Source organism: Esox lucius, chromosome 5 (assembly GCF_011004845.1).
Source record: "Esox lucius isolate fEsoLuc1 chromosome 5, fEsoLuc1.pri, whole genome shotgun sequence".
Taxonomy (NCBI): Eukaryota; Metazoa; Chordata; class Actinopteri; order Esociformes; family Esocidae; genus Esox; species Esox lucius.
In genome coordinates this window covers 18,516,555-18,543,136 of record NC_047573.1, presented here as the reverse complement: position 1 = coordinate 18,543,136, position 26,582 = coordinate 18,516,555, and the positions used below count along the sequence as shown (strand labels likewise).

Here is a 26,582-nt window from a genome sequence, read left to right as displayed (position 1 = left end):
GTTCTGATCTTCTCAAATGGAAGGGAAAGAAAGGAAATAAGGTTGAGATTCCTCCCTTTGAGGCTGTCTGCCAAGTTTCTGTGTGTTAATTCCAATATCCCCGGGAACACAGTGAACAGGGTCAGCTCCAGCAGTGCACCCCTGGAGCAGTCATGGGGTTGTGATCAATTATATAACGGTATCGGATGGTAGCAATCCGTAGCCAATTTACTCCTGGCCCCATGAATAATGCCCTGTGAAATATGAAAAAGTGAACACAAAATTGTGCGTTTAGCCAATAAGATTTTTTTTTTTATACGGTAAAGCAAAAATGTACCAAGTCTTAGTTCATTCCAACCCACATGCAGTACTTAAGCATTAGCTGTGTCTGTCTTTGGTACTGTATGGAAACCTACAACTACTACCAGGTTGACCTTCCTGACAGGTACGCCTTCACTTCTCAGAATTCTAAGTGTGTGGGCACTGAATTAATTTTGTAAAACAAAAAGACCCTCTGTAAACATTGCGACGATCAGTTTGAATAAATCCTAGCTTAAATCTTTGTGTTCCTCAGGGAATGAAAATACCAGTGGCTGTTGTGTTGTTCTGTGCTGGGGAGGGAAGGTCAGAGCAGCAAGGCTTTTGAGTGACTGCTTGACCTTTTTCAACAATTTGCCCGTGGGAGAAAGAGGTGGACATCTCAGTTTCCCAGCTGTGCCCCTGTTTTCCAGTAGCTAGCTCTCTACAACAGTATGCTGTGTTTGGTCCCAAAATGAAAACATCACACAACAACCAGTATCCATGGTAACACACCAATGTAATTTTGGTGTAATTTGCAGCTTTTTGGTAAGTAACACCCACAAAGAGACTACTTTTTATTTTACAATGATTTAATACACCTCAGATGAAATAGAATGTCCTCATGCAACAGTATGGAATAAATAGATAATTTGTCAAGTTGTGTAACTTTTATTGAGAGGTTTTTTGTCAGAGTACTTCACAGTGCTTCCTCAAACAATGACAGCCATTTTGTCTATGTAGCCTAAGTCAGCCAGTCATGAAAAACAAATTAATAGTTTATTTCCGAAACGCTATCACCATCAGATATTTTACATTTGTCTTTCTCCATTAATTATTGCTTATGGGCATCTTCGTGTGTGCTCAGGTTTCTAGCAAAAATATTATACATTTTACTATATTTCCTTTCCAATATTTTCTGAATATTAACCAAACAAATGTATTTTACAAATTGGTGATTAAGTTGACAAGCCACCGACACAAAAAAGCCCTAAAACAAGAATTTAAAAAGTTCACATGTAAAATGTTCACACATTTTATTTTTCAGCTTATAATGAAACCAAATAATTATTGATTTTATTTATAAAAATGTAGTTTTCCTGCTGGACAAAAAGGTCCCCTGATATGTGACTGACTTCGCAAACCAAAACCATGATTAGGATTATTCCAATCTCTTTCATAAGTTATTTTAAACAATAAAAGCTTATTTACCAACATTTCGGAAAAAGGTATGTACAAGATAGCGTTTTGAAATGAAATTTCAAATAGACTTATATTAAATAAAACAGAGACAGTAGGAATGCCATGATACTGTCCAGTGCCCATAAGGACTAAATGCTTGGGAAATTAATGCATTCATTATAATGTATGTATCATGGCTCTTACTTGAAATACTTTTAAATTATACAGGATACCTTGCTTCCCGTCGTCACATGATCCAACAGATTCTCAGATTTTCATAGTTTTCCCATGAATAAAGAAACAAGCCCCACTCAAAGACACCAAGTCATACTCAACTTTCAACCTTACACACATCAACATAAAAATTATGGCTTAATCTTCCCTATTGATGGCCCAAGTCTTTCTCCCACTGTTCTTGACTTCCTATCATCGTGGTCATTGGTAACAGTCTGTCCTTTCAATGTCTTTATTATCGGTGTTCGTTCAGGCTATATCCACTACCACTTCAGGGTTGTTCAGAGAAAAGAGTGCATTTCATGAAAAAACAAACATGAAATGTAACAGTTGGATAACATACATCTATGGTCAAACTATACTAAAGGCCAACTTAGTTTTATACATATATACAACCCCATTTCCAAAAACGTTGGGATGCTGCGTAAAATGCAAATAAAAACAGAATTCAATGATATGCAAATCGTTTATCCCTATATTTAAAAGAAAACAGTACAAACACAACATATGAAATGTTGAAACTGAGAAATGTTAGTGTTCCTTGAAATACAGGACACACCGATCAGCCATAACATTATGACCACCTGCCTAATATTGTGTAGGTCCCCATTTTGCCGCCAAAACAGCCCTGACCCATCGAGGCATGGACTCCACTAGACCTCTGAAGGTGTGCTGTGGTATCTGGCACCAAGACGTTAGCAGCAGATTCTTTAAGTTGCGAGGTGGGGCCTCCATGGATTGGACCTATTTGTCCAACACCTCCCACTGATACTCGATTGGATTGAGATTGGGGAATTTGGATGCCAAGTCAACACCTTGAGCTTGTTGTGTTCCTCAAACCATTCCTGAACCATTTTTGCTTTGTGGCAGGGTGCATTATCCTACTGAAAGAGGCCAATGCCATCAGGGAATACTGTTGCCATGAAAGGGTGCACATGGTCTGCAACAATGCTCAGGTAGGTGGTATGTGTCAAAGTAACATGAATGGCATGACCCAAGGTTTCCCAGCAGAACATTGCCCAAAGCATCACACTGTCTCCGCTGGCTTGCCTCCTTCCCATAGTGCATCCTGGTGCCATGTGTTCTTCAGGTAAGTGATGCACACGCACCTGGCCATCCAGGTGAAGTAAAAGAAAACGTGATTCATCAGACCAGGCCACCTTCTTTCATTGCTCCGTGGTCCAGTTCCAATGCTCACATGGCAGTGGACAAGGGTCAGCATAGGCACCCTGATTGGTCTGCAGTTATGCATGTTTTCTGACACCTTTCTATCAGTACCACCATTCACTTTTTCAGCAATGTGAGCTACAGTAGCTCGTCAGATGGATCAGACCACATGGGCCAGCATTCGCTCCCCACATGCATCGATGAGCCTTGGCCACACATGACCCCATCGCCGGTTCCCCGCTTTTCCTTCCTTGGACCACTTTTGATAGGTACTGCCCACTGCAAACCCGGGAACACCCACAAGGGCTGCAGTTTTGGAGATGCTCTGACCCAGACGTCTAGACATCACAATTTAGCCCTTGTCAAAGTCGCTCAGATCCTTAAGCTTGCCCATTTTTACTGCTTCTAACACATCAACTTTGAGGACAGAATGTTCACTTGTTACCTAATCCCACCCACTGACAGGTGCCATGATAACAAAATAAACATTTTTATCAAAAAATATAATAATAACTTGGAACATCTCACAACTATTTAGGTTATTTGGCAACAGGTCAATAACATGATTGGGTATAAAAAAGAGCATCCCAGATAGGATGGGTCTTTCACAAATAAAATCACTGCATGGGCTCAGGAACACTTCTGAGCCCAACACTTCTGAGCCCATATTAAGTGAACACAGTACGTCGCTGTGTCTACAAATGCAAGTCAAAACTCTACTGTGCAAAGAAGAAACCATACATCAACAAGATCCAGAAACGCCAGCGCCTTCTCTGGGCCTGAGCTCACTTAAGATGGACTGAGGCGTAGTGGAAAACTGTCCTGTGGTCTGACAAATCAAAATTTGAACTTCCTTAAGGGAATCATGGACACCACATCCTCCAGGCTAAAGAGGAGACCGACTATCCAGTTTGGTTATCAGTGCACAGTTCAAAAGCCAGCATCCATGATGGTATGGGGGTGCATTAGAGCACATGGCATTGGTGACTTGCACATCTGTGAAGGCACCATTAATGCTGAATAATATATACAGGTTTTGGAGCAACATATGCTGCCATCCAGACAACATATTTTTCAGGGAAGGCCTTGCTTATTTCAGCAGGACAATGCCAAACCACATTCTGCACATATTACAACAGCATGGCTACATAGTAAAAGAGTCCGGGTGCTAAACTGTCCTGCCTGCAGTCCAGACCTGTCACCCATTAAAAATATTTGGTGCATTATGAAACAAATATACGAAAAAGGAGACCCCAAACTGGTGAGCAGCTGAAATCCAGTATCAAGTGGAGTATCAAGAATGGGAAAACATTTCACTCTCAAAACTACAGCAATTGGTCTCTTCAGTTCCCATACGCTTACAGAGTGTTGTTGAAAAAAGAGGTGATGCAACATAGTGGTTAACATGCCCCTGCCCCAACTTGTTTTGAAAAGTGTTGCCGGCATTCAATATGCTGGCAACATTGTATTATTTTTGCAAAAACAATAAAATTTCTCAGTTTCAACATTTGTTGTCTTTATACTATTTTCAATTAAATATAGGGATAAATGATTTGTACATCATTGGATTGTGTTTTTATTAGGATTTTATGCAGCAACCCAATGTTTTTGGAAACAGAGTTGTATACAAAACTATTAGTTTTCACAGAAAATCATAATGTTATGCTCCAATTTTTGTCTACCTTCTAACCCCCTTTCATCTCATCATATTAAAGCTCTAGTATTTTAGTTGTTTTGACCAAAATATTTCTGAAGATAATATGATTGGTGATTCATTAACTTTTATCCTCAGGGTTAAGGCCAACCCTGTTCCAAGAATTGAACTCTAAACTGTAAAATAAAATAAAAACTAGTTTAAAGTGTAGACATAAGGAAGCTTGTTCTACAGTTTGTCAAGGAAAACCTCAAACGTACTATGAAACCTGTGACTCCTATGTAGATATGCTAGAAATGTTTCAATAAGTTAATGTTAAGTTTGCATTAAATTGCCACTCCGTGTTGTACACAACAAACATTGTAACTCATTGATTAAATTGTAAATACCTTCAATAGTAAGTTAACTCAATTTCACTCCGGGATCCGGAGAAACGTGTTTCTCGTGATGCTGAACATCTAACAATGTTAAAATGATGTTAAATAAATACCCAAATGGCACTCTATTCTTGGACGAACATTGTGGATAGGCCTCCATTTCTGTCATACGCGTGACCGCAGACAGGGGAGTGCCTGTTTCCTGTCCAAGGGGACCAGGTATAGGGGCTGTAGACTTCTGTGATCTAAAGGTGCATCGGAGAGTCCCACCAACATAGAGAAAAGGGTATCTCACAGTTCCTCTTCCCTTCCAGGTGGCCATTTTTAAATGTCAGGCCTTGCAAAGGCCTTTTCCGAAGGCAGTACTTCAAGAACAAAAGAGTCCAATATTTCACCCAGGCAAGCAGACCTTGCCTGCAAAGAGGAGTCCCACTATAGTGAAAAATATTGAGAGAACAAAAAGTACATACGAGGACCCGACCACTGTGTTGTTGGGTAGTTTGTAAGGCTGACCCCCAACCTCGTCGATGTAAAATCCTATCGGAAATATTAGAGCCGCCATGCAGAACAGGATCACTGTGGAGAGAGAACTATATTTAGAAATACAGTTTACAGTTTAAATACTTTTTTACAACACTATTCAGAGTGCCAGACATGAAAAGAAAAGAAGCCAGCATCGCTGTACAAAATCTTAGTTTATATTCTACTTTGCTTTTCAATGCTATTCAAACCTGGCGTAAGTGACAAAACGTATATCGTGTTGTCTTGTAGGGTTAAAATCTATACAAACATGGCTAAATCTGGTCATAAAGATCAATGACTCCCTGAATAAACCTATTAAAACATATTTATATCTGATCATTAAGATCAATGACTTCCAGAATAAACCTATTACAACATGTTTACATCTGATCATTAAGATCAATGACTCCCAGAATAAAACTAACAACATGTAGATACCAGGTCATTGGGATCAATGACTCCCAGAATAAAATCTATAACAACATGTTTATATTGGATCATTAAGATCAATGTCTCCCAGAATGAAACTATAACAGCATGTTTATATCTGATAATTAAGATCAGTGTCTCCCAGAATAAAACTATAACAACATGTTTATATCAGGTAATTAGGATGCATGGCAGCCAGAATAATCTAATTCAAACATTACTATCAACTGAACTAAAACAATACCATACACATTTTGGAATAAATAGTATAACTACTCAGAGCTAAAGACAAAATCAATCTCCATTCATAATAGTGCCATTACTTCGTTTTTTTATACTTCAAAAGGTCCAGTATGTTAGTCCCAGTATTCATTCAGATAATAGAACCACTTGGAGTATAATAATAAAGTTATTCTTTCATATCTCTTTGTCCACTTCCCTCCTACTAGCTCTGCTAATAGCAGCCCCATGGTCTCTGTCCCTGTAAAAATAGAAACAAGGCCCATTTACTGTAGCCTCTGTGTTTAAGGAGCCACTCAGCACAGCCATAGTTACCACACAAAAGCTTTTATTATAATGACATCCTAATGACATACACGTCCGCGTACTCAAATACATGTGTTAACAACCATTACAGAAATAACAAGAATCTCAAGGTGTTTCAAAGCCGTGACTAATGGCCAGGCCTCAAAGGCCACCCTAACTCCGCACTACGTTTAAATAGAACCAAGAGGAGACAGAGGATATTCTGTCCCATGACGACACAGCATCTTATTCCTGGACAGGTTTCTGTTGTTCTCCCATCACTACGTCGGTCTCACAGCATGACTGTCACCGTGAACGACAGCTGTTTTACACCCACCTGCCTGGTTAAATAGCAGTTTAGTAAGTAAGGAAACATACTCCCAGAAAAGGCAATCCAGCGGGCATATCGGGTGGCCTCTCGGTGCCAGTGCGACGCCACCAGTAGGCCGCAGGTCACCGTGAGGGAGATGATGCCCAGGATGATAATGAAGAGGGTGGTGACCCACTCAGGGGGCAGCCGCGGGGGGATGCAGGTCCGTTCCCGCCCGTGGATGGTCTGACACTGCCGCACCAGGCCCACCGTCAGAGAACCTGGAGAGGAGAGGTCATTCGGGGTCAGATCACACCCTTCACACACGGTCAGAGGCCCCACTGAGAGAGTACTGTCGCGCACTGACGACACTGCTCTGCCATCACACAGAGCTCGCTCTCACTCTGCCGGTCACCAGGGCTCTAACACACCGTTATGACATTTCCAACCAAAGCTTTGTTTTTTCTTTAAACTTTTTGGGGTATTTATTAGAACAAGTTCAGTTATTAAATATCCTTCAACTTGTGATGGCGTGACTATTAGATAAGATCTGTATGAGACATGACGGCATGCCGTCAGACTTAACGAGCTCCCTGGTAACACTGGATTCCTCCTCCGGTCCCCTGCGACCACCTGAAGTACAGCTCAAGGAGGGTTGGTATGGTAACAAGGCCGAAGAGTGGGACAGTGGGTCCCTGGCCGGAACCAATGGGAGAGGTCCCTGAGGAATCAATCAACGACGTAAGGACCAGACCCTTCACACTCAGCAGAGAGGGAGGAGAGGAGGCCTCACATCAGATGACACACTGCCAGAAAAAGCCTCTCTCTCATGCTCCAAAGCCTGGTGGGTCCAATTAACTCTGCTGAACACGTATGTAATGCTGCTGGCAACAACCATTAAAAAAAAAAAGACACCCCTCTGCTTCGTAACACACAACGGGTCCAGTCAGCAACACTCAACCCCCTCGTCCCATCAGCTACAAAGGACAATTCATCAGTATAGATTTTAATAAGACACATATGAAATTAAATCCTCCCACCCTCTCTTGCACTCTGATGGCGTGAGGAGTTATTCCTGAGACAGCACTTTGTCTTTCAGAGGCCGAACTCAGAAGGGAAATAGGGACAGTGGACAAGGTGCAAGCGGCATATTTAGCTGGTTGGATTAGAGAGATGGATGGAGATGAATGGAGTAATTAAATAGATTGGTCCAGCACTGCTGAGATCTACAACTACCCTATTACAGCTCTGAAACCAGAACATATATCACTGAGAAGGGGAGGGAATTAGAAGGGACCGAGACGATGAGCATCCCTCAAAATATGAGGGAGCGGTTGTTACGGTTCTGATAGATACACTAGTAAAGATGTGTCTATTTTGGTATATATATATATATATATATATAAAATATAACCCCTGATTTAATTATTTATTACCCTTGCTCAAGTTTTGTTCTTTGACAATGGTTAGCACTGGTATCCAGGCACTCTCTGGTGTGTTGTGCCTAACAACGGCCTTTGGCCATGGCATATTTGCCTTTTACCACACCCACTAGTGCCTTATTGATTAAAAAACCCATCAAAAGACAATAGTTCCCTCTCTAAAACAACCGTACCACCAATTATATTTCAAAGCTTGTCAACCGTGGAAATGGTACTTTTTGTTCCTTGGCGCCCTTGAAGGACATTAGTAATCCTCAGGACTGTTCGGCAGCTGTTTTAGGTGTGTAACACATTAGGCTTGTCTGTAGCCAGGGCACTGAGACAAAGGGAGGGGTTTATGTGTGTGTTTGAGAGGGAGAGATGCTAATGTCTGTAGTTAGTAAACACTTCCCCATGCATCAACATTCAGTCCCCTGCTGCTTCAGACTTTACTACAGCATACCTGCATAACAACCAGCCGGCACGCTACTCACACACACACACACACACACACACACACACACGTCTATAAACTTGCATAAGCTTCACATCCAGGATAACTGTTAAGAAAGGACTAAGTAGTGTAAACAGGTAAACCATTATGATTCATTTCAGGCTTAGCCACAGGTGGTGACAGAGAAAGAGATCCTTAGCCCATATAACAACATGTGTCATCGTCAAACCCTGTTTATGTGTGACCAATGAGCATCAACATGTGCCAAAACGCTGATGTGATAGGAAAGCGCACAAGCTAGCACTATGCATCATCCTTTCAACCAGAACACCGACACAGCCTTCCGTTCAAGGCAATTTTCTTCAGAATTGAACTGCGATTGCCTGGTCTGAAAGAATTCTTCCTCCCAGAGGACCTCATCAGGATAGACTACACACATCTCAATTTCCACACAACGCATCCCTCCACCTCCTCATAATTACGGACCTCTTCTTCAGACTGTCTTGCACAGCACCTAGACACCTGGCACAATAACCAGTAACAGTGGACATGACCACTATGGAGGTCACCACACTGTGTAAAGAATAAGTCATCTCTTGATTTTAGAGAATGAAAACACTGCAAAGATGGGCTTCATATGGAGCGGTATTTCTGACAGTAAACAGTGTGATCTAGTAAGCTAGAGAATCTCCTTGCTGTACAATTTTCAGGTTTACACCAATCCTCAATGTACTGAGAATGTGTCCCTTTAAACATTGTTATAAAACTAATTCAAAACCTCATTTATTGTGTGGTTTGGGATTATGGAGGTCCTATCGGAGGGAAGAGTGATGTTTTATATGTTTATCATTCTCCTGTGTTTCTTCTATTTGTAAGAAAATATTACGTATGATTATCAATTCATACTGCTAACATGTTTGGATCCTAACACAAGGGCCCAACAAGGTATTGGTGATGGACATAACCTCAACACGTCAATGGGAAAATGTCATCCACCTCCCTGTTGTTTATGCAGTTAGCAACAGTAGAGAACAACTATCTGCTAACTATACTAGCTGTGACTAAAGGTCACATGCTCATTCTAAGTGCCAGTCATCTTTGAAGCCTACCTTTACTGCTGCACTTCACAAAGTGTCCTTAGACTGGGTACTGTAGAATACAAATGCCCCAGATAGTCGGTGTGAGATGCATATAGCAGACAGAGAGTGATTGGAGAGCTGAACAAACCTCCAAGGGCATAGCCAGATAAGTGGCACTCGCTTCAAGACTCAGTCTGACCCACAATGTGTCAACTGTCACCCCGCTCAGGCAAGTGAGTTGGCGGCTGGTACTGGCTAGCTCATGTGCCTTAAAGGTGCATAGGATATCAGTGCACGTTGATGTGAAAAAGGATGATGCAGGGTGGTTGAGGACAAGCCCTGGGAGGATGAGAGGGAGGGAGAAAGAGAGGAAACGACAAAATAGCTCACTGTTTTTTCTAGGGCTGGGAATTGTCAGGGATCATAAGATATATATTTCCAGTACATAGGTACCAACAAGACAGGTATTGGGATTCTCACCATTCTAAAAGTATTTAATACTGCAAATTAATTGCGATTTAATTATCCACACATAGTGTCTGCTGAAAAGGAGCAAGTCACATAGAAAACACGGAAATACAGCCCCCCCCCCCCCCGCAAATATTGCAATATTGGACAATATTGTCAAAACTATAAGACATATCATCAAAAAGATCACTATGTAAAAATTAATTTGGTTTCCACAAAACTAGTATTTCAAAGAAGGATTATCTGTATTTAGGGATAAAAAAAAACTGGAGAGGAGGAGAGCTTTAAATAGTGTGATAGAAAATGCAGAAGGCCTTAGATGTCACAGCATAGATACCACAAAGACCCTCCAGATGGTACATTACTGTACATGCCTTGATACTAGAAAAAAAACTTACAATGCTAGTGTTGCAGAGTGGAAAGAAAATTATTAACAGGGTTTCAGCAATGTGACGCAAATTCCTAGAAGAATTGTGTGTTAAAGGGCTGAATTCACAATATTGAACACAGTCAACAAAGGCCGTTGGCCACACAGGGTTACCAGAGTACTAACTGAACACCAGACCTTAAACAGATGTGCTCATGACTGTCAAGGACATATGTCAATCAAGTTAAATGCCCTCACCTAACTTACCAGCTGCATCTCCTGTGTTGATCCAGTCTGGATTTGCAATACTGGCGATGGCAAAGATATCTGCTGCTAGAAAAAGACATCCTGATATGATTGTGAGTTTATCCATTTCTCTGACGTGGATCTTCTATACACTCCCTACTGAGTAAAGGAGGGTCGTTTGTTTAGAGTTCCTATCTCGCCGTTTCAAAGGCAAAAGACATAATGGAAGATATTCAGACATGAATTTTAAAGTCCCATATAAATGTTTTGGTCCTGGCCAGTGGATGTATTGTCGTCGATCTCTTGGGTAAGATGGGAAAGCCTCTCATCTTCACGGAGCGTACGCAGCAGTTCTGGGGTATGGTTAGGATGAATGAGCCGTTTCCGTTAACTGAAAAGTTCCCTTTGCAAACTGCTTACCTTTCCATTGCCTATAGACCATGGCCCAGGCTATGAGCTCCCACTTCTTCACCAAATATCATTGGCCAGTACTACAACCTACTAGATATATTTGAAAGATAATTAAAAGGAAAACTGTAAAGTGTAGGGACCATTTTGCCGTAATTATGTTATAAATAAAAAGATATGCTTGCAAGCGTATATAGAGGCTAGACCGCTTATATCCCGTGTCCCTCTCTCTTTCCCATCTGAGATGTCTTCCTTGCAAACAAATTGAAAATCCATAAAATACATTTCTCGAATGCAATGGTATAATTTAATAATCTTCCAATATTCCCTTTAATAGAAATACCGTTATTTGTCCTTCCTGAAATGCCAGTCAGATATATCCATTCGTGGTTATATTTATCTAGCCTAGCAATGTAGCTATTGTAGGAAGAATCAAAGGTAACTAACTCGATGCTCGATGTTTTCTCAAGTCTTTTTAGCAGACGTCAGCTCTCGCGAGATTCTGTCCAACTCTGTCAGAGACCCTAGGGAACACATTTCACTTGCATCCCATGGCCCAGGTGGGTGTATTGGGGTGCATTCAGATTCATTCGACCTTTTACCAGACCTGTTTTTGGTTACATTAGCAACCTACACTTTCCGTGCAAAGGTTATTCAAAATGGTTTTGTGAACACATTACTTTTACAGCATAAAATAATGTGTAAAACATTACAATATGACCAGAGACTATGGCATGCAACCATATGTAAAACATGACATTAAGCGTATATATTCACAGGCCTTAGCTCTACAGTCGCACAGCGCACTTCATAACGAAAAGTAGAGGTTTAGCCCTAAGCACAGTTTAGGCGTGGAACGTGCAAGAATTTGGGTGAGGACGTCAAAGCTTCTGTAGCCACAAACGTATATTCTACAACCACATAGTCCAGTTCTACAGCCACAAAATAAATCACGGTAACAGGAAATACGTTTTTAAATTAAGCTCCCAGTGGCTTACCCGGTCGACGCCGTTCTGTCTACACACCAAATAACCCATTGATCATTTCTTAAATTTGGCTTAAAATTGGTTTTTAAACCTAATTGATAAACATTGATGTGGTCGCACTGATCGATCAATAATGAATGCGCGCCCATCCACCTGACTCATATTTCGGAACAATGTTGTTTTCACCTGTAATATCTTTTACTGTCTCTATACAGCCCCGGAAACAATTAAGAGACCATTGCACCTTCTGCTTTCCCTTCCAAAAAAGTTTAAAATGAAAGCGTTCAACTTGCCGTGGTCTCTTAATTTTAACCCTTCAGCTCCTCACTCAAAACCTTCCTTATCGACTTTATTGGAAAGGAAAGAAGAAGGTGCAGTGGTCCCTTAATTTTTTCCGGAGCTGTATATTGTTGTGATCTGTGCAATATACCCATTTTGGATGCATCCAATGTTACCTAGAATGTTAATGGTCATATACACTTTAAATATTACAAAGATTATACTGGTTGAAGTTGACATAATTTTTAAGTATAATTAAGTTTATTTAGGATGATAAAACTCGATGGGACAATCATGGCAAGCCTTTGTTGAAAACTCAGTGGTCGCTTTTCATGCGAAAAATATTACATTTACTGTTTCAGTAAAAGTTTTCCTTTAAGTATACATTAAACAGTACAATGGCTTAGCAAAACTGCAAATTTTAGTAAGTGCTCAACATATTTTGACATTGTTAAGTCAAGCTGTTACCGACACTTGTTTAATTTCCTTCCCAGGCCCGAGAGAAGATGCTCATATAAATGCTGCTCTCTACCAAGCAGTTAAGGACACAGCCAAGGACCACTCTAGCATAGGTCAATCCCTTTTAACGAATCTATGCGCCCCACCCATCTCATGTGTAGAATTGTCTGAAGTGTAGTAAACTCTATGAACACTTTCGTCAAATAAATTCACTTAAATTTTTTTCAGAGAACTTAACACTGAAACCCAACAGCCATTTTTTTGTCCAGCTACAGTTACACTGTATTGTAAGGGTAGTTTGTGTGGCCGATACTTAGCCCTCGCACACCGTATATAATGCAGACAGTGTCAATGGCTCTCGGTCTTAGAGCTCAATACAACAAAACACTACCTGGAGATATTTAAGTAGACATCCTTTTAATTCATTTACATCAGCTATACAGTTCAGGAAATGGAAAGTGTAGAATTTATTTCTTGAATGACCATTGATGATCCACATAACATAGGAACAACTATAAATATTGCTGTGAGAACACTGACCGATTACTCTGTATTTTGTTTTGAATGGTCAGGTGGGTATTCAAATCAATAGGCAGACCGTTGGAAGGTTTTAGATCTCATCAACAAAGGGTGTCTTGATGAGGTTTCCACTGGAAGCCATGGATTTCTTGCCCAACACAAACTTTTTTGCAGCCTGAGAGAAAAAGAAAAAACGGATCTAAGCAAAATAAACTACACAACCCTACTAGTACACCATACAAGTAAAGACTGAGCAGCAGCAAAATAACATTTTAATACATCTCAACACACTAAAAGATTTGCATATACAATTAGGTGGAAGTTAATATTATGGGATAAGCTTACGTTGGCTACACTAGTTGCAGAGACAGAGTCAATCTTCTGTAACACAGCTTCTGGGGTGTGGTAGGTCCCTCCGGCCAGAGCCTGTGAACCCATGGCGTCTAACAAACCCTCTGAGCTTTCCAGTGACATCAGGTACTCAGCCTTCAGCTGGGTCCTACAGGGGGCAAATCAAATATAATCCTTATAGGGGAAACAGGCACATTTTATTGGAATAATGGGGCAAAAGTGGCAGTTTTACCATGTCACAGGTGCAACCATTTAAGTAAACATGTTTTAAAGCTGGAATAATTACTTTAAACAATAAATCGGTCATATCACCTCGGTTTTGGAAATACGCTAAAGGACAGGTCTGAGAAATGGAAACCCTTTGAAATTCACAAGACATTAGAAAGGCCTGACCATTACTAATAATGTGGTTTTAACCACAGTGGTTGCTTACATTTAAACTGATCTCAAACGGAGTCCAAAAAGCTGATACATTGGTTAAACTAAGCCCATGAGTAAACTAAGCTCATGAGGCATTGAAGTAATATTTAAGTATCAATGCTAATAGATAATGAATTCAAATTTTAAGTAAAAATATGTATGCAGCAGCTTTGAATTACTTGAGTCCAGAACTGATTTTCTGGACTTGTGACTCAACTTGAATTTGATCATTGGTGATTGACTTGAACTCACTTTTTCAACCATCGGTGACTCAGACTTAAATCATATTTGCTTCAAGAACTTGCAGTTAATTTTGTGTATAATGGGTAAACTATGATGGAAGTAATGAATATGAATGGCCTAGATAAATCAGAGCTGTTCTGTTTTACAGCAGGACCATCACGCCACCATGACCCACATCAGCCGGTGAGCTGTCTGGGAGCTCAGGGAGATCATACACACTGTGCAAGCAAATCGCTTCTTCGCAGCTAACCAGCCTTTCAGTTAGCTATTAGCTATTCTGCATGGTTAAGAAAAACAAACTCACCTACGAAATTAAAACCGGTAGCTTTGAGTTTTATAGTAGAACTGAGGTCTACCTAGTTTTGCCTCTCACTATGGAAAAGTTAGACTGATTTTGTCATTTTGCCAACTTCAAAATTGGTGTTGAGCGCTTACTTGTTAGGATTAACTGCATTAGTCCACAAAAAAAAAGCTCATTCTCACCAACGCTTTTCAATTAGGAAACTTTTCCAATTTGAAATGGATTTCTGGAATTGAACTGGAATTTAAACAGAATTAACCACAGCCCTGCTTACTTGGCACAGGTCAAGTCGGCCTCTGAGACCCCCCCGGCAGCAGCCTTCACCTGGCCAATGGCTGCATTGATCACCTGCAGAAAGGAGGACATGGATACTTTCATCCCTTCATCTGAGCCAATAGTTAAGGACTTTTCCACATAAAAACATTACCAAGCCTTCAGTCTGTGTAAAGCAATTTTCAGACCGTTTTTATGGACAGCGCCTTATTAAAAAGCACAGATTTGGAAATGTAAGAGACAGAATACTCACATCACCAGCTGCTGCAGACTGGGAGATGGTGTAGATTCCAAACAGGCCAGAGTCAGAGTAGTTGGCATTAAAAGCAGAGGCCTAAAAGAAGGGGATATAATTGAATAATGACATCAGCTTTGCAAGTAACTAATTCAAAATATTACAAATATTTTCTCCATATTGTACAAGGTAAATTGACCGAAAACAGTCTCATTTACAGCCATGCCCTGAGGGCCAGCAACGAGGGTTAACTGCCCTGCCCAGGGACAAAGATTTTTCACCCAGGATTTGTTTAAGCACTCTTTTACTCACTGATCCGATATTCTTAACTCCTACCTGCCACCCACGATTATAAGAAAACCACATCTAAATCCAATCTGCAGAAAACACTTAAATCCAAAGATTTGCCAAGATTAAATTCCTCCAGCCCAACTCTTAAAACATCTAGTGAGATAAGGTCACTCACATCAAAGGGGTCTGCAGTAGCCTTTGCGATGCCCTGAGTGAGTTTGGAGGTGGAGTTAGAACCTCTCTTGATGTGTGGCCCTGCCCCCAGGATGTGCTGTAGTACAGAGAAGGCCATGGCCTCATCTGTGCCCACCGCTGCTCCCTCAGAAACCACAGCAGAGTGCACCAGGCTGGACCCATTATGCTCCCGCACCTCACCTACCAGAGGGGAAGGCACAGATGAATGTTATTAAAAGTCAGAATACTGTCCATGGCAGAGGGGAACGATTAGGCGCTTGGGGAGACATCGCACTACTCAAAGATAAACAGGACCTCTGAAATGAAGGTTCTTACCGCCGCGGTACTGAGCCTTGGACCCTGTAGCACCCACCCCACTGCGAATGTTGAGGAACTGCTCTCCCACCTGCTTCAGCACTCTGTGGTCCACTCCTGAAGACATGACAACACTCATTTAAAAAGGTTCCCACATCTTTGAGGTCTGAATTAAGATATGCAATAAAAATAGAAAAAATTTAATTTACAAAAATTAAATAGATTTACACACGTTTAACACTTACCAAGCCCAACCAGAGCCATTCTTGCACTGGTGAAATTATTTTCAATAAAATTGTGCATCTAAAGGCAAAGACAAACATTCCAAGGTTTATGAAATACAAACACAGTGCTGTACTTTCTGAAGTACGACATTCTGGGTTTTGCATTTACAGATAAATATAAGCATCCATAGCATCATTCCAAAATTAGCAGTAGTTCTGCACTTCAGAACATTCCGGGACCAGGATGCTGAACAACTCACATGGTCAGCGTTAACATGGCCGACCATGTAGTCTGGGCAGAAGAGGGAGTTGGACAGGGCGTTCTTGTAAGCAGCCTCATGTAGAGCCTCAATCACACCTGAGGTGAAAAACCACAAGTCACAGTGGGATGTCACATTCAGCATTGCGCTGTCAAGTCAGGTCAATCACGTCCATCTGAGCGGGGATTCTCACCAACTTGGGGATTCTGAGCGGCCAAGGCTTTGTCCACCCTAACTCTGGGTGTAAGATCGGACACCTCCCACGGTCTGAACTCTGGAGCTGTGGTCACATTGATCAGGTACTCCATCACTGTGTCACTGCATTAGAAAAACAACAGAAATGGTCACTATAGATACACATTTCAGATTTTAAATGGCATGTTTCCGATTACATACAGTCAGTAGCCAATGTATTAGATATACCTGATTGTTAACAGAAACAGCCAAACAGCTAATCATGTAGCAGCTGTTCAATATGTAAAGCATGCAGCCATTGTCAACGGGTTGAGATGTTTATCGACCAAACATTAGACCGGGGAGGACGCTTGATCTAAGCAACTGGTTCCAGCATCTCAAAAACAGCTTACAGCCTGGGATCTCCACCACGCAGTTTACAGAATGTACAGAGAATGGTGCAATAAAATTCAAACCCAGTAAGCAGCATTTCTTTCGGCAAAAGCATCTTGTTGATGAGCGAAGTCAGATGGTAGGGTCATATTGGGGCATAGACCCAATGGGTCCATCCTGCCAATGTTAAAAGGCAGTGGGAGGCAGTATAGTAGTTTGGGGATGGTTCTTATGACACACATTAGCTCCTTTTATACACATTGAGCGTCATCTAAATGCCAGAGCATACCTAAGCATTGTTGCCATGCATATCCATTTATGGCCACAGTCTACCCATATTCAAATGGATACTTCAGTTGGATAATGTGCCATGTCACAAAGCATGCATGATCAAGCTGGCTCCAAGTGGCCAGCACAGTCTCAAAAGCTCAATCCAATAGAGCGCCATTGGAATGAGGCGGAACCGGAGGTTTGAAGCACAAACGTGGCCAAGAAATCTGCATTTGGACTGCGTGACGCTATCATGTCAGCACAGAGAAAAATAATCTCAAAGTAATGATACCTGCACCTTATTCAGCCAGTTCTGGAAGCAAAAGGTGTCCGACCCGATAATACAAACCCGATTCCAAAAAAGTTGGGACACTGTACAAATTGAGTAAAAAAAGGAATGGAATAATTTACAAATCTCATAAACTTATATTTAATTCACAATAGAATATAGATAACATATCAAATGTTGAAAGTGAGACATTTTGTAATGTCATGCCAAATTTTGGCTCATTTTGGATTTCATGAGAGCTACACATTCCAAAAAAAGTTGGGACAGGTAGCAATAAGAGGCCGGAAAAGTTAAATGTACAGATAAGGAACAGCTGGAGGACCAATTTGCAACTTATTATGTCAATTGGCAACATGATTGGGAATAAAAAGAGCCTCTCAGAGTGGCAGTGTCTCTCAGAAGTCAAGATGGGCAGAGGATCACCAATTCCCCCAATGCTGCGGCGAAAAATAGTGGAGCAATATCAGAAAGGAGTTTCTCAGAGAAAAATTGCAAAGAGTTTGAAGTTATCATCATCTACAGTGCATAATATCATCCAAAGATTCAGAGAATCTGGAACAATCTCTGTGCGTAAGGGTCAAGGCCAGAAAACCATACTGGATGCCCGTGATCTTCGGGCCCTCAGGCGGCACTGCATCACATACAGGAATGATACTGTAATGGAAATCACAACATGGGCTCAGGAATTCTTCCAGAAAACATTGTCGGTGAACACAATCCACCGTGCCATTCGCTGTTGCCGGCTAAAACTCTATAGGTCAAAAAAGAAGCCGTATCTAAACAGGATCCAGAAGCGCAGGCATTTTCTCTGGGCCAAGGATCATTTAAAATGGACTGTGGCAAAGTGGAAAAGTGTTCTGTGGTCAGACGAAACATTTGAAGTTCATTTTGGAAAACTGGGACGCCATGTCATCCGGACTAAAGAGGACAAGGACAACCCAAGTTGTTATCAGCGCTCAGTTCAGAAGCCGGCATCTCTGATGGTATGGGGTTGCATGAGTGGTGTGGCATGGGCAGCCTACACATCTGGAAAGGCACCATCAATGCTGCCAGTTATATCCAAGATCTAGAACAACATATGCTCCCATCCAGACGTCATCTCTTTCAGGAAAGACCAACATGACAATGCCAGACCACATACTGCATCAATTACAAAGTCATGGCTGCATAGAAGAAGGATCCGGGTACTGAAATGGCCAGCCTGCAGTCCAGATCTTTCACCCATAGAAAACATTTGGCGCATCACAAAGAGGAAGATGCGACAAAGAAGACCTAAGACAGTTGTGCAACTTGAAGCCTGTATTAGACAAGAATGGGACAACATTCCTATTCATAAACTTGAGCAACTTGTCTCCTCAGTCCCCAGACGTTTGCAGTCTGTTATAAAAAGAAGAGGGGGATGCCACAGTGGTAAACATGGCCTTGTCCCAACTTTTTTGAGATGTGTTGATGCCATGAAATTTAAAATCAACAGATTTTTCCCTTAAAGTGATACATTTTCTCAGTTTAGACATTTGATGTCATCTATGTTGTATTCTGAATAATATATTGACATTTGAAACTTCCACATCATTGCATTCTGTTTTTATTCACAATTGTACAGTGTCCCAACTTTTTTGGAATCGGGTTTGTAGATAGGGCTACCTAATAATGTGGCCACTTAGTGTATAATCAAAGCAGAAAACACTTACATGTGGTCTCTGAGACAGTCCACTGAATACATCATGTTCTCTCTGGATGATGTCACACTGCATGAAAAGCACACAAAAACACATTAGTCATCCAGTGACAGTGGTACAGTTTGTCCAGGAAAAATCGCCCAAAGAACAGAAAAAGATGATTTCTAGTTGTTTTTGGCTTGGGTGAGATTGTACCCACTCATTCAGAGTGTACTGACCCAAGGCTGCCTCCTACTGCCTCCACACCACGACAGATCCGGAAGGCTGAGGCACCTTTGGTAGTCTACAAAATAACAGCAGAGGTTTGGATTAACTTCATTAATCATTCAGTTGATGTTCTCAGTGTGTGAAATCAGCACTTCAATTCCTGGCTACTACATGCTGATGGAGGGTAAATAACCCAGAACCAGGCATACCAGGTTGGCAGCCAGGCGGAGCAGATGGGTGACTCCCTGGTTCTCCAGGGACTCATAGCGACAGCCAGCCTTCACAAACACACCGATCCTGGAAGCTGGGGAGTAGTTTTCCAACGAGGCTATCACCAGGCCGCTGGGAAGTTTGGTCACCTGCAAGAGATACACCAGTGAACATCATGCATAGTGGTCAATGCAGTTAAGATGTGAAATGTTAATAGTGTGGCATCTTAGTTCTAGCTTCTGATATAATAAATTCTGATATATAAAATAAATATGCATAATATATAATTATTACATTAAAAGGAAATAAATGCATTCATTTGCAAATCTGCAAACTCCTGGTATGAATGGCAGCCCGTGGAAACCTTGAGGCCTGAGAGGCTGGTCTGGGTCCAGCCACTCAGAAGAATCTCTGTGATGAGTAATTAATACCCACTGACCTGCACCTCCTGCGGATGGAACTTGACGTGCTCCGTAGTGACATCCACCTTACGGGCAGCATGGGCTGCGTAAAGCCTTGTCTGTAATGCAGAAAAGATGCATGATGACTTGATATCTTATTGCGATAGAGCTATGTGAGGTTACAGAAAATTCCATTGGTTCTATCCATATAGGAAAGAAAGTGTAACTTAAAATATGCATTTTTGTGGTTGTATTTTTCATAGTATATATGTTAGCTACATTTGCTAATAGGGCTATTACTTGATGTTACTTGGTGGCAGGTTCGGGGGTAAAAAAAAAAAAAAGTATATTGTAGTCAACAGCTAAAATTGGTTAGATAGTCAGTAGCTAAAATTGCAGAAACAATGAAAGGGCCAAATGTAAAATCATTGCAGATTTTCACATAGTTGGATGTTGTCAATAAAACATGACCGAAACCAACTGCAACATGTCACAAAACCAACTACAACATTACAAAACAAATGACCAATTCCCTGTCAACCATGAATGACACATTATTCACATTCTATGGGTGAAACTGCCATTCTGTATATGCATCATTCACGCAAAATATTTTAGTGACAATTTCCCATTAGTTTAATGGGAATAATGCATTTCAAGTCTAATAACCTGTTTGAGAAAATGTTTTCAGTTGTTCTTCAATGTAGTTAAGCCCACCTGGTGTTCATGCCTCCCACAATAGGTTCATGCCTCCCAAGAACACATTTCCCATTTTCAGCAAAAACCAGTGAGCAATTAAGTATAACCTTAATTTATTTATCAACCTTTCATTCATTGGTCAGATGCTTTAACCCAGTGGAAGCATGCATCCATTATATCAGCGGTTTGTACCCTGTGAATACTTGGATTATAAACAGGGGGTACTTGAGAAGACCAAGACCAAAGGGGGGGGTACTTCAAGGGTACTCAGTGTAGGGCAGTATTTCAGCTGCTGGTACAGAAACCGAAACAGGTGGGGAACCACTGCAAGACCATGATGCTTGCCTATGGAGCAACCAAGGGAACGGTTACCACTGGGTTTGTTAAACAGAAGAAATTGGTGGGAAACTATACTATACATATAAATGTTTTTGAAAGGAAACAGAACGTTTACTCCAGACGACACAGCAGGGAAAGTGTAAGTATTGTACTTGTCAGGGACAATCTCGGCACAATTCCAATGTCCCGCAACCTCGATAACCTTATTTTTATTAAGGCAGTATTCTTCTTCAATACTGCAGAAAGTTATCCAAACTACTGCCGGGTGTTGTTAACATTAGCTTGTCACCTTGCTAGCAGCATTCTATGCTAGTTAGTCGTGACATCACTACACTTGTAGAGCGTGAGGGATTCTCGCCAACCAAGCCATACCATGTACCAATGATACCAAAAACGTGCATTGACATTTAACTATTCAGTAATGACAATGTCAAAGGAGTTCTTACCGATAGCTGACTTATTCCCCGAATCCCCTTCATCTCCCCTCTATCCTACAAACAGGACGCTGAAACAATATGGCGGACAATGGAATGCCCTACCCAGAGTTCTGCGCGAGAGAAATTCTTCTTCGACGGTTGAAACATGCACTAAAATAAATGTATTTTATCCATGTCTCCTCCTAGTGGCCGTGTTTAAAGAAGCAATATGTAAGATATTTACTGCACTATAAGCAGATATCTGCAGTTAATATTTTACGTTAATGTTTGAAATAATATTTTTCTACAAAATTCATCAGAGTTACTGACATATTCCCCATTTAAACTTTCTCACTGTAAAATCTATCAAACCTTCTCGCTGTATCGTTTGTTTTGACTTGCAATCTCCTTATACTTGCTTTAGACAATCAAAGTACTATCTTTCCCACCCTAAACCACCCTGGACCATCTAATACTATACTGGTCTCGTTCGTTAAGGTTAAGACAAGGAGTCAAGTCGTGTTATTGTTTAGAGACAGGATTCTACACAGCGCCCCATTAAGAGGATCAAAATCCCAAACATTCTAAACCCCAACAAGCTGTAATGAAGAGACAATTATCTTGTTTTTGGATTGCTAAGGACTTGAACATCTCTCCATATATGAGGCACGTGATGCTTGAAAATGTGGGTGGATAGACTTCATGCCGGTTCGGCCCTGTCCGGAGTTATGCTCGGATAGGGCCACAGAGTCACTGGACCCCCCATCTCAGCCCCATTTTACGCTGCTATATTATTGTGCTATGGAAGTAGGGCCAGTTCTTCTCCTTTGTAAAACATCATTCCCTTCCACCCAAACATGGACTGGTACATGAGTAAATCTGATACCTAGCCCCACCCTTCTCACCCTGTCCTGTGTTTGTATCACCTCACATAAGACTTCCTGGCGGCTGTTCGATTTATATGATTGCAAACGCATCAACACAGCACAGCAGTCAGAGCAAATAATCCCCCTTTCTGGTTTAGTGTTCACCCAACTCAATGCCAACTCTGCAGCCATAAGTTCTGCCATGTAAACAGTTATCAGGAATACATTTTGTTACCCTCAAAATGTAATTCCTGAGCTACAAATGCTGATTCTGCCTGACCTGTCCTCGATCAGGGTACTGAGTTTCCAAGTGTGTCTTGAACAACCCAGATGAGTAAACCCTGAGCCGATCCTTCCGTACACTTTTTAATACCTCTGAGTTAACCACTGGAGGCAGATGTAACCCGGGAGGACACTGTAGAATAGCCACCGTAGGACCAAACCCTACCATAAAATACAATCCTACCTCTCTGGCCTGGTCATCACCCACCCACTTAAAGCTTGTGGTATTTCTCCCACCGTGTTCTTAGCATGCCTCTGGTGCACCTTTTTTTGCAGGATGTGATTACCTATGACCATGAAGAACTGTATTCCCCTTGTCTGTAATAGCAGAAGTTCGAAAAGCCAATTGCAGGGAGTTTTAACCAACAAAAGTGAACCCAATTTTCATCCCACCCACAAATCGTGTTCCATGGGGAGGGGCTTACACTGGGAAACAAGCGATAAAAAGTCCATACACATGCGCATGCGTTCCCCACCCAGTCACACACGTGTTGTTACGAAGTCGCTGTAAGTTCCTCGAGCTTTTGAGAATCTAAACAAGGTGTTGTATCTAAAGAAATAATTCCTTTTAGAATTTTCAAAAACCTTAATCGCGGGCGTACAGTCCTCCGTGAAGCATTCGCCGAGAGGAGACATATCTGAAATAAACCGACGCAATCATGGTGAGTCGTGTTTTCGATTTACCGTTTAAGTTAGCATTGCAATTGCTAACTACATGGATACTACCGGTAAAACCATAACTAGATAATGGATAATAGTAGCGTTTTTGAAATTGTTATACGTTTATTCCTAGATGGGGTTTTTTACCAGTTTTTTGTGTGTTTATTCTCAGACTGAAGCCGAAGTTAATCCTAAGGCCTACCCCCTTGCTGACGCCACACTGTCCAAAACTATACTGGACCTCGTGCAGCAAGCGTCCAACTACAAACAGTTGAGGAAAGGGGCTAATGAGGGTAAGTGAGTAGAACATGTACAAGACATGATCATTAAGGTAAATCAGCGCCGTTCATGTTGCCTATACATTTTTTATTGTAACATCCAACATTGGGGATTATTTTTGGGTTTAATTGGGACTACTCCCAGGCGAAAATGTACACAATCAGATTGTGCAGTTTTTATGAACATCTAGAGATTTAACCACGAAAACATTTGTTTAGGATTACTTGATAAAGATTTTTATTATGAAATGAATATGTTGTGTAAAAACCTGAGCGATAGAGGGCAGTGTTGTTGCTGTACTCTTTCAGAAAACAAGTATTTTCGAGTCCAAGCGGCGAATCTGCGGAACCCTATTGTAATTTACTTTTATTAGTATTTTATTAGTATTTTCTATCGAGACGTTTTTCTGAGTTCACCTACTTATGTCCACTGTTTATCATACACAGGCAAAATTACGTACTTATAGTAATAACAATTAACTGGTAACCGCAGCAACCACAACTGGCATTCTCAGTAGACTATTTCATAATTGTAAACTACATGGACCAACGTTAGCAACATTGCCTAGCGTGTAAGCAGAATGAGCATGCAAACAAATTGCTCATACTTAAGCTAAACTGTTTACATCATGCAGTATTTATACAAACATTTAATGAATGGGATGTACGGTAATATTATATCTGCAATATGACATTGTACAAAATAATTGAAGGCGTATGGAAGATGCATATTCCTATAAGTTGTAAAGAGGTTACTGTCACTTTCTGCCACCAGTTTGGCTCTGCCCACAAAATGTCATCACTGTTTACTTGCGCACAGCAATTCTGGTGTCCATAGGCCCATGCCTGTAGCGCCACTGTGGCGTTTAAAGTCACAATTTTCAAATGCTCATAACTTTTGTTCTGATTGCCCAAAATACATTAAACTGGTATCATATGATGCAGAAGGTTCTGAATAACTTTGCCAGAGGCTGTTGTAATTTCATGCCAAGTAGGTTTTTGGCCATTTTAAACTTTCTGAAAGTTTTCTCAGGCCACAAAGCTGCACAAGAAGTGAGGGTGTATTTCGGCAAGCTTTTGTCTGATTGCCACCAAACTTGGTATCCATGGTTGCAGTGACGAGCAGAAGAGGCCTGCAGTGTTTGCTCATAGTACTATCCTAAACCACCCTGGACTAGCTAATACCATACTGGTCTCGTTCGGTAAGGTTAAGACAAGGCGTCAAGTCGTGTTATTGTTTAGAGACAGGATTCTACACAGCGCCCCATTAAGAGTATCAAAATACCGTGGCAATGTGGGTGGCAAGGCCTACAGTGTTTGCCCATTACTCCTGAACACAAACCGATAACCAGACCTATCAGGCCTGTCCTCCTATGGAATTCTTATAGCTTGGACCCCTTCATTGCTGCTTGCAAATATATTTCAAAATGTAATTTGTACAAACAAATGTAATCTACAATGTCTTTCCTTGAGCACATCTCAAGAAGTGCATTTTAACTGTTGGCAATGTTCCCATTTTCTGTAACAGAATCCTTGCATTGAAATTACAGTTCAATACAACGGCAGTCAATACATGTTCATCAGAATTTCCACTTCTCCATTCCAAAGGATCCACATTTAGTAAGGGTAGTTATTAGTTTGTAGTGTTTTGTTGGTCACATCAGTTTTGTAAGAAGACAAATTTGGGACAACGGCCATGGGTATCCAATAATTCTCATGTCATTTGTGAAGTGACATGTAAAAACAAAATGCCGCTCTGTGGCTTACACTCAGTTATTTTATTACACTAGTTTGTAAAGGATTGATACTTATTTATAACTGTAAAGTCATACTTCCCTCCACCACTCCATTACTGAGGAAGGAGAAACTGTTGTAACAATTACATTATAAGTAGGTTTTCATAAAAAATGACATTCCCTGTCAATGTAGCTTGAATTCAGCCTAACGTATGAGATGTGATAAGCCTATAATATCAAGTCCTGTGCTTATGATCTATCCTGTTACGAACAGAAAAATAGCACCCCATTCAAATACAGTAAGCCAGTGGACCCCAATCCAGCCAGTAGATATGAGTCTGTTTTAAAAAAAATATACCACAATATTGAGTGTTTTTCATGGATGACTAATGGGATACAAGGCCCTTTTATGAAATGTGGAACTTGTTTAAAACGGTGATGCTGACAATTTGAATCAGCACACCCTCTAATACCTGCTGCAGTCCCCACCGTTGTTGCACAATTAAAGGGAAAAGCCTGCTGCTGCTCTCGTTAGCAAGCGTTAGCTATGAGCTTTTATCTGGTTCAAATCTGTTTCATTACCGCCTGATTGGTTAGCTATGGAGTTAGACATACAAGCCATTTAAACCTTGAATCCTGTCTGCTCCCTTCCAGCCACCAAGACCCTGAACCGTGGTATCTCCGAGTTCATCGTGATGGCTGCCGATGCTGAGCCACTGGAGATCATTCTCCACCTGCCCCTGCTCTGCGAGGACAAAAATGTGCCCTACGTGTTTGTGCGCTCCAAGCAGGCCCTGGGGCGTGCCTGTGGGGTGTCCCGCCCTGTTATTGCTACCTCTGTCACCATCAAGGAGGGCTCTCAACTGAAACCCCAGATCCAGTCTACCCAGATGGCAATTGAAAGACTGCTGGTCTGATCTCGTGCAGCTCTGCTGTTTTGTTGATAGTCTGGGTGACTCTGTGTTGAGTTACTTTATTTTGGGTCTTTGGTAGATATATTTTGTTCATGTGTATTTTACTGTTGGGGCATGCAAAGAGAATTTCCATGTACTGTGCAGTCTTTTATGATTTGGTATATTAAAATGTTTCTTTTCAGAAAATGTTCTTGCTGTAATGACTTATAACCAGAAGAGTTGCTGTAAGACCATTAAAATGCATATTCAATGAAGTTTGAATGTAGTGGAACCATTTTCAAATATGATACATTCATTAGGAATGTAAAGATGATCATGTT

The 26,582-nt window shown here is 41.1% G+C and overlaps 3 protein-coding genes across 4 annotated transcripts; 1 reads left to right on the top strand and 2 right to left on the bottom strand.

Annotated features, from left to right (window-relative positions):
- Positions 1 to 4,415: 4,415 nt before the first annotated feature.
- On the bottom strand, positions 4,416 to 11,570 carry LOC105031513 (uncharacterized protein C16orf52 homolog B). 2 transcript variants are annotated; one of them, XM_020046303.2, is made up of 4 exons: positions 11,132 to 11,570; positions 10,724 to 10,870; positions 6,745 to 6,957; positions 4,416 to 5,466 (listed from the first exon to the last, which is right to left on the bottom strand). In XM_020046303.2, the coding sequence occupies exons 2-4, from the start codon at positions 10,836 to 10,838 to the stop codon at positions 5,282 to 5,284; spliced, it is 513 nt and encodes a 170-aa protein (XP_019901862.1). In that variant the 5' UTR covers positions 10,839 to 10,870; positions 11,132 to 11,570; the 3' UTR covers positions 4,416 to 5,281. The 2 variants fall into 2 exon arrangements, with proteins under 2 accessions (XP_019901862.1, XP_010904303.1); XM_010906001.3 differs by having other exon boundaries at positions 10,733 to 11,570.
- A 1,669-nt stretch (positions 11,571 to 13,239) lies between these two features.
- Positions 13,240 to 21,678, bottom strand: LOC105031505 (cytochrome b-c1 complex subunit 2, mitochondrial). The gene is made up of 14 exons (XM_010905981.4): positions 21,557 to 21,678; positions 20,111 to 20,191; positions 19,671 to 19,820; positions 19,473 to 19,537; positions 19,267 to 19,323; positions 16,643 to 16,767; positions 16,450 to 16,547; positions 16,211 to 16,268; positions 15,987 to 16,082; positions 15,652 to 15,851; positions 15,204 to 15,284; positions 14,952 to 15,025; positions 13,708 to 13,861; positions 13,240 to 13,537 (listed from the first exon to the last, which is right to left on the bottom strand). The coding sequence occupies exons 1-14, from the start codon at positions 21,587 to 21,589 to the stop codon at positions 13,454 to 13,456; spliced, it is 1,356 nt and encodes a 451-aa protein (XP_010904283.2). The 5' UTR covers positions 21,590 to 21,678; the 3' UTR covers positions 13,240 to 13,453.
- Positions 21,679 to 23,156: 1,478 nt separating this feature from the next.
- Positions 23,157 to 26,510, top strand: snu13b (SNU13 homolog, small nuclear ribonucleoprotein b (U4/U6.U5)). The gene is given in 3 exon segments (NM_001303773.1): positions 23,157 to 23,336; positions 23,507 to 23,627; positions 26,003 to 26,510. Coding segments are annotated over 3 exon segments (387 nt in total). The 5' UTR covers positions 23,157 to 23,333; the 3' UTR covers positions 26,266 to 26,510.
- Positions 26,511 to 26,582: the final 72 nt, after the last annotated feature.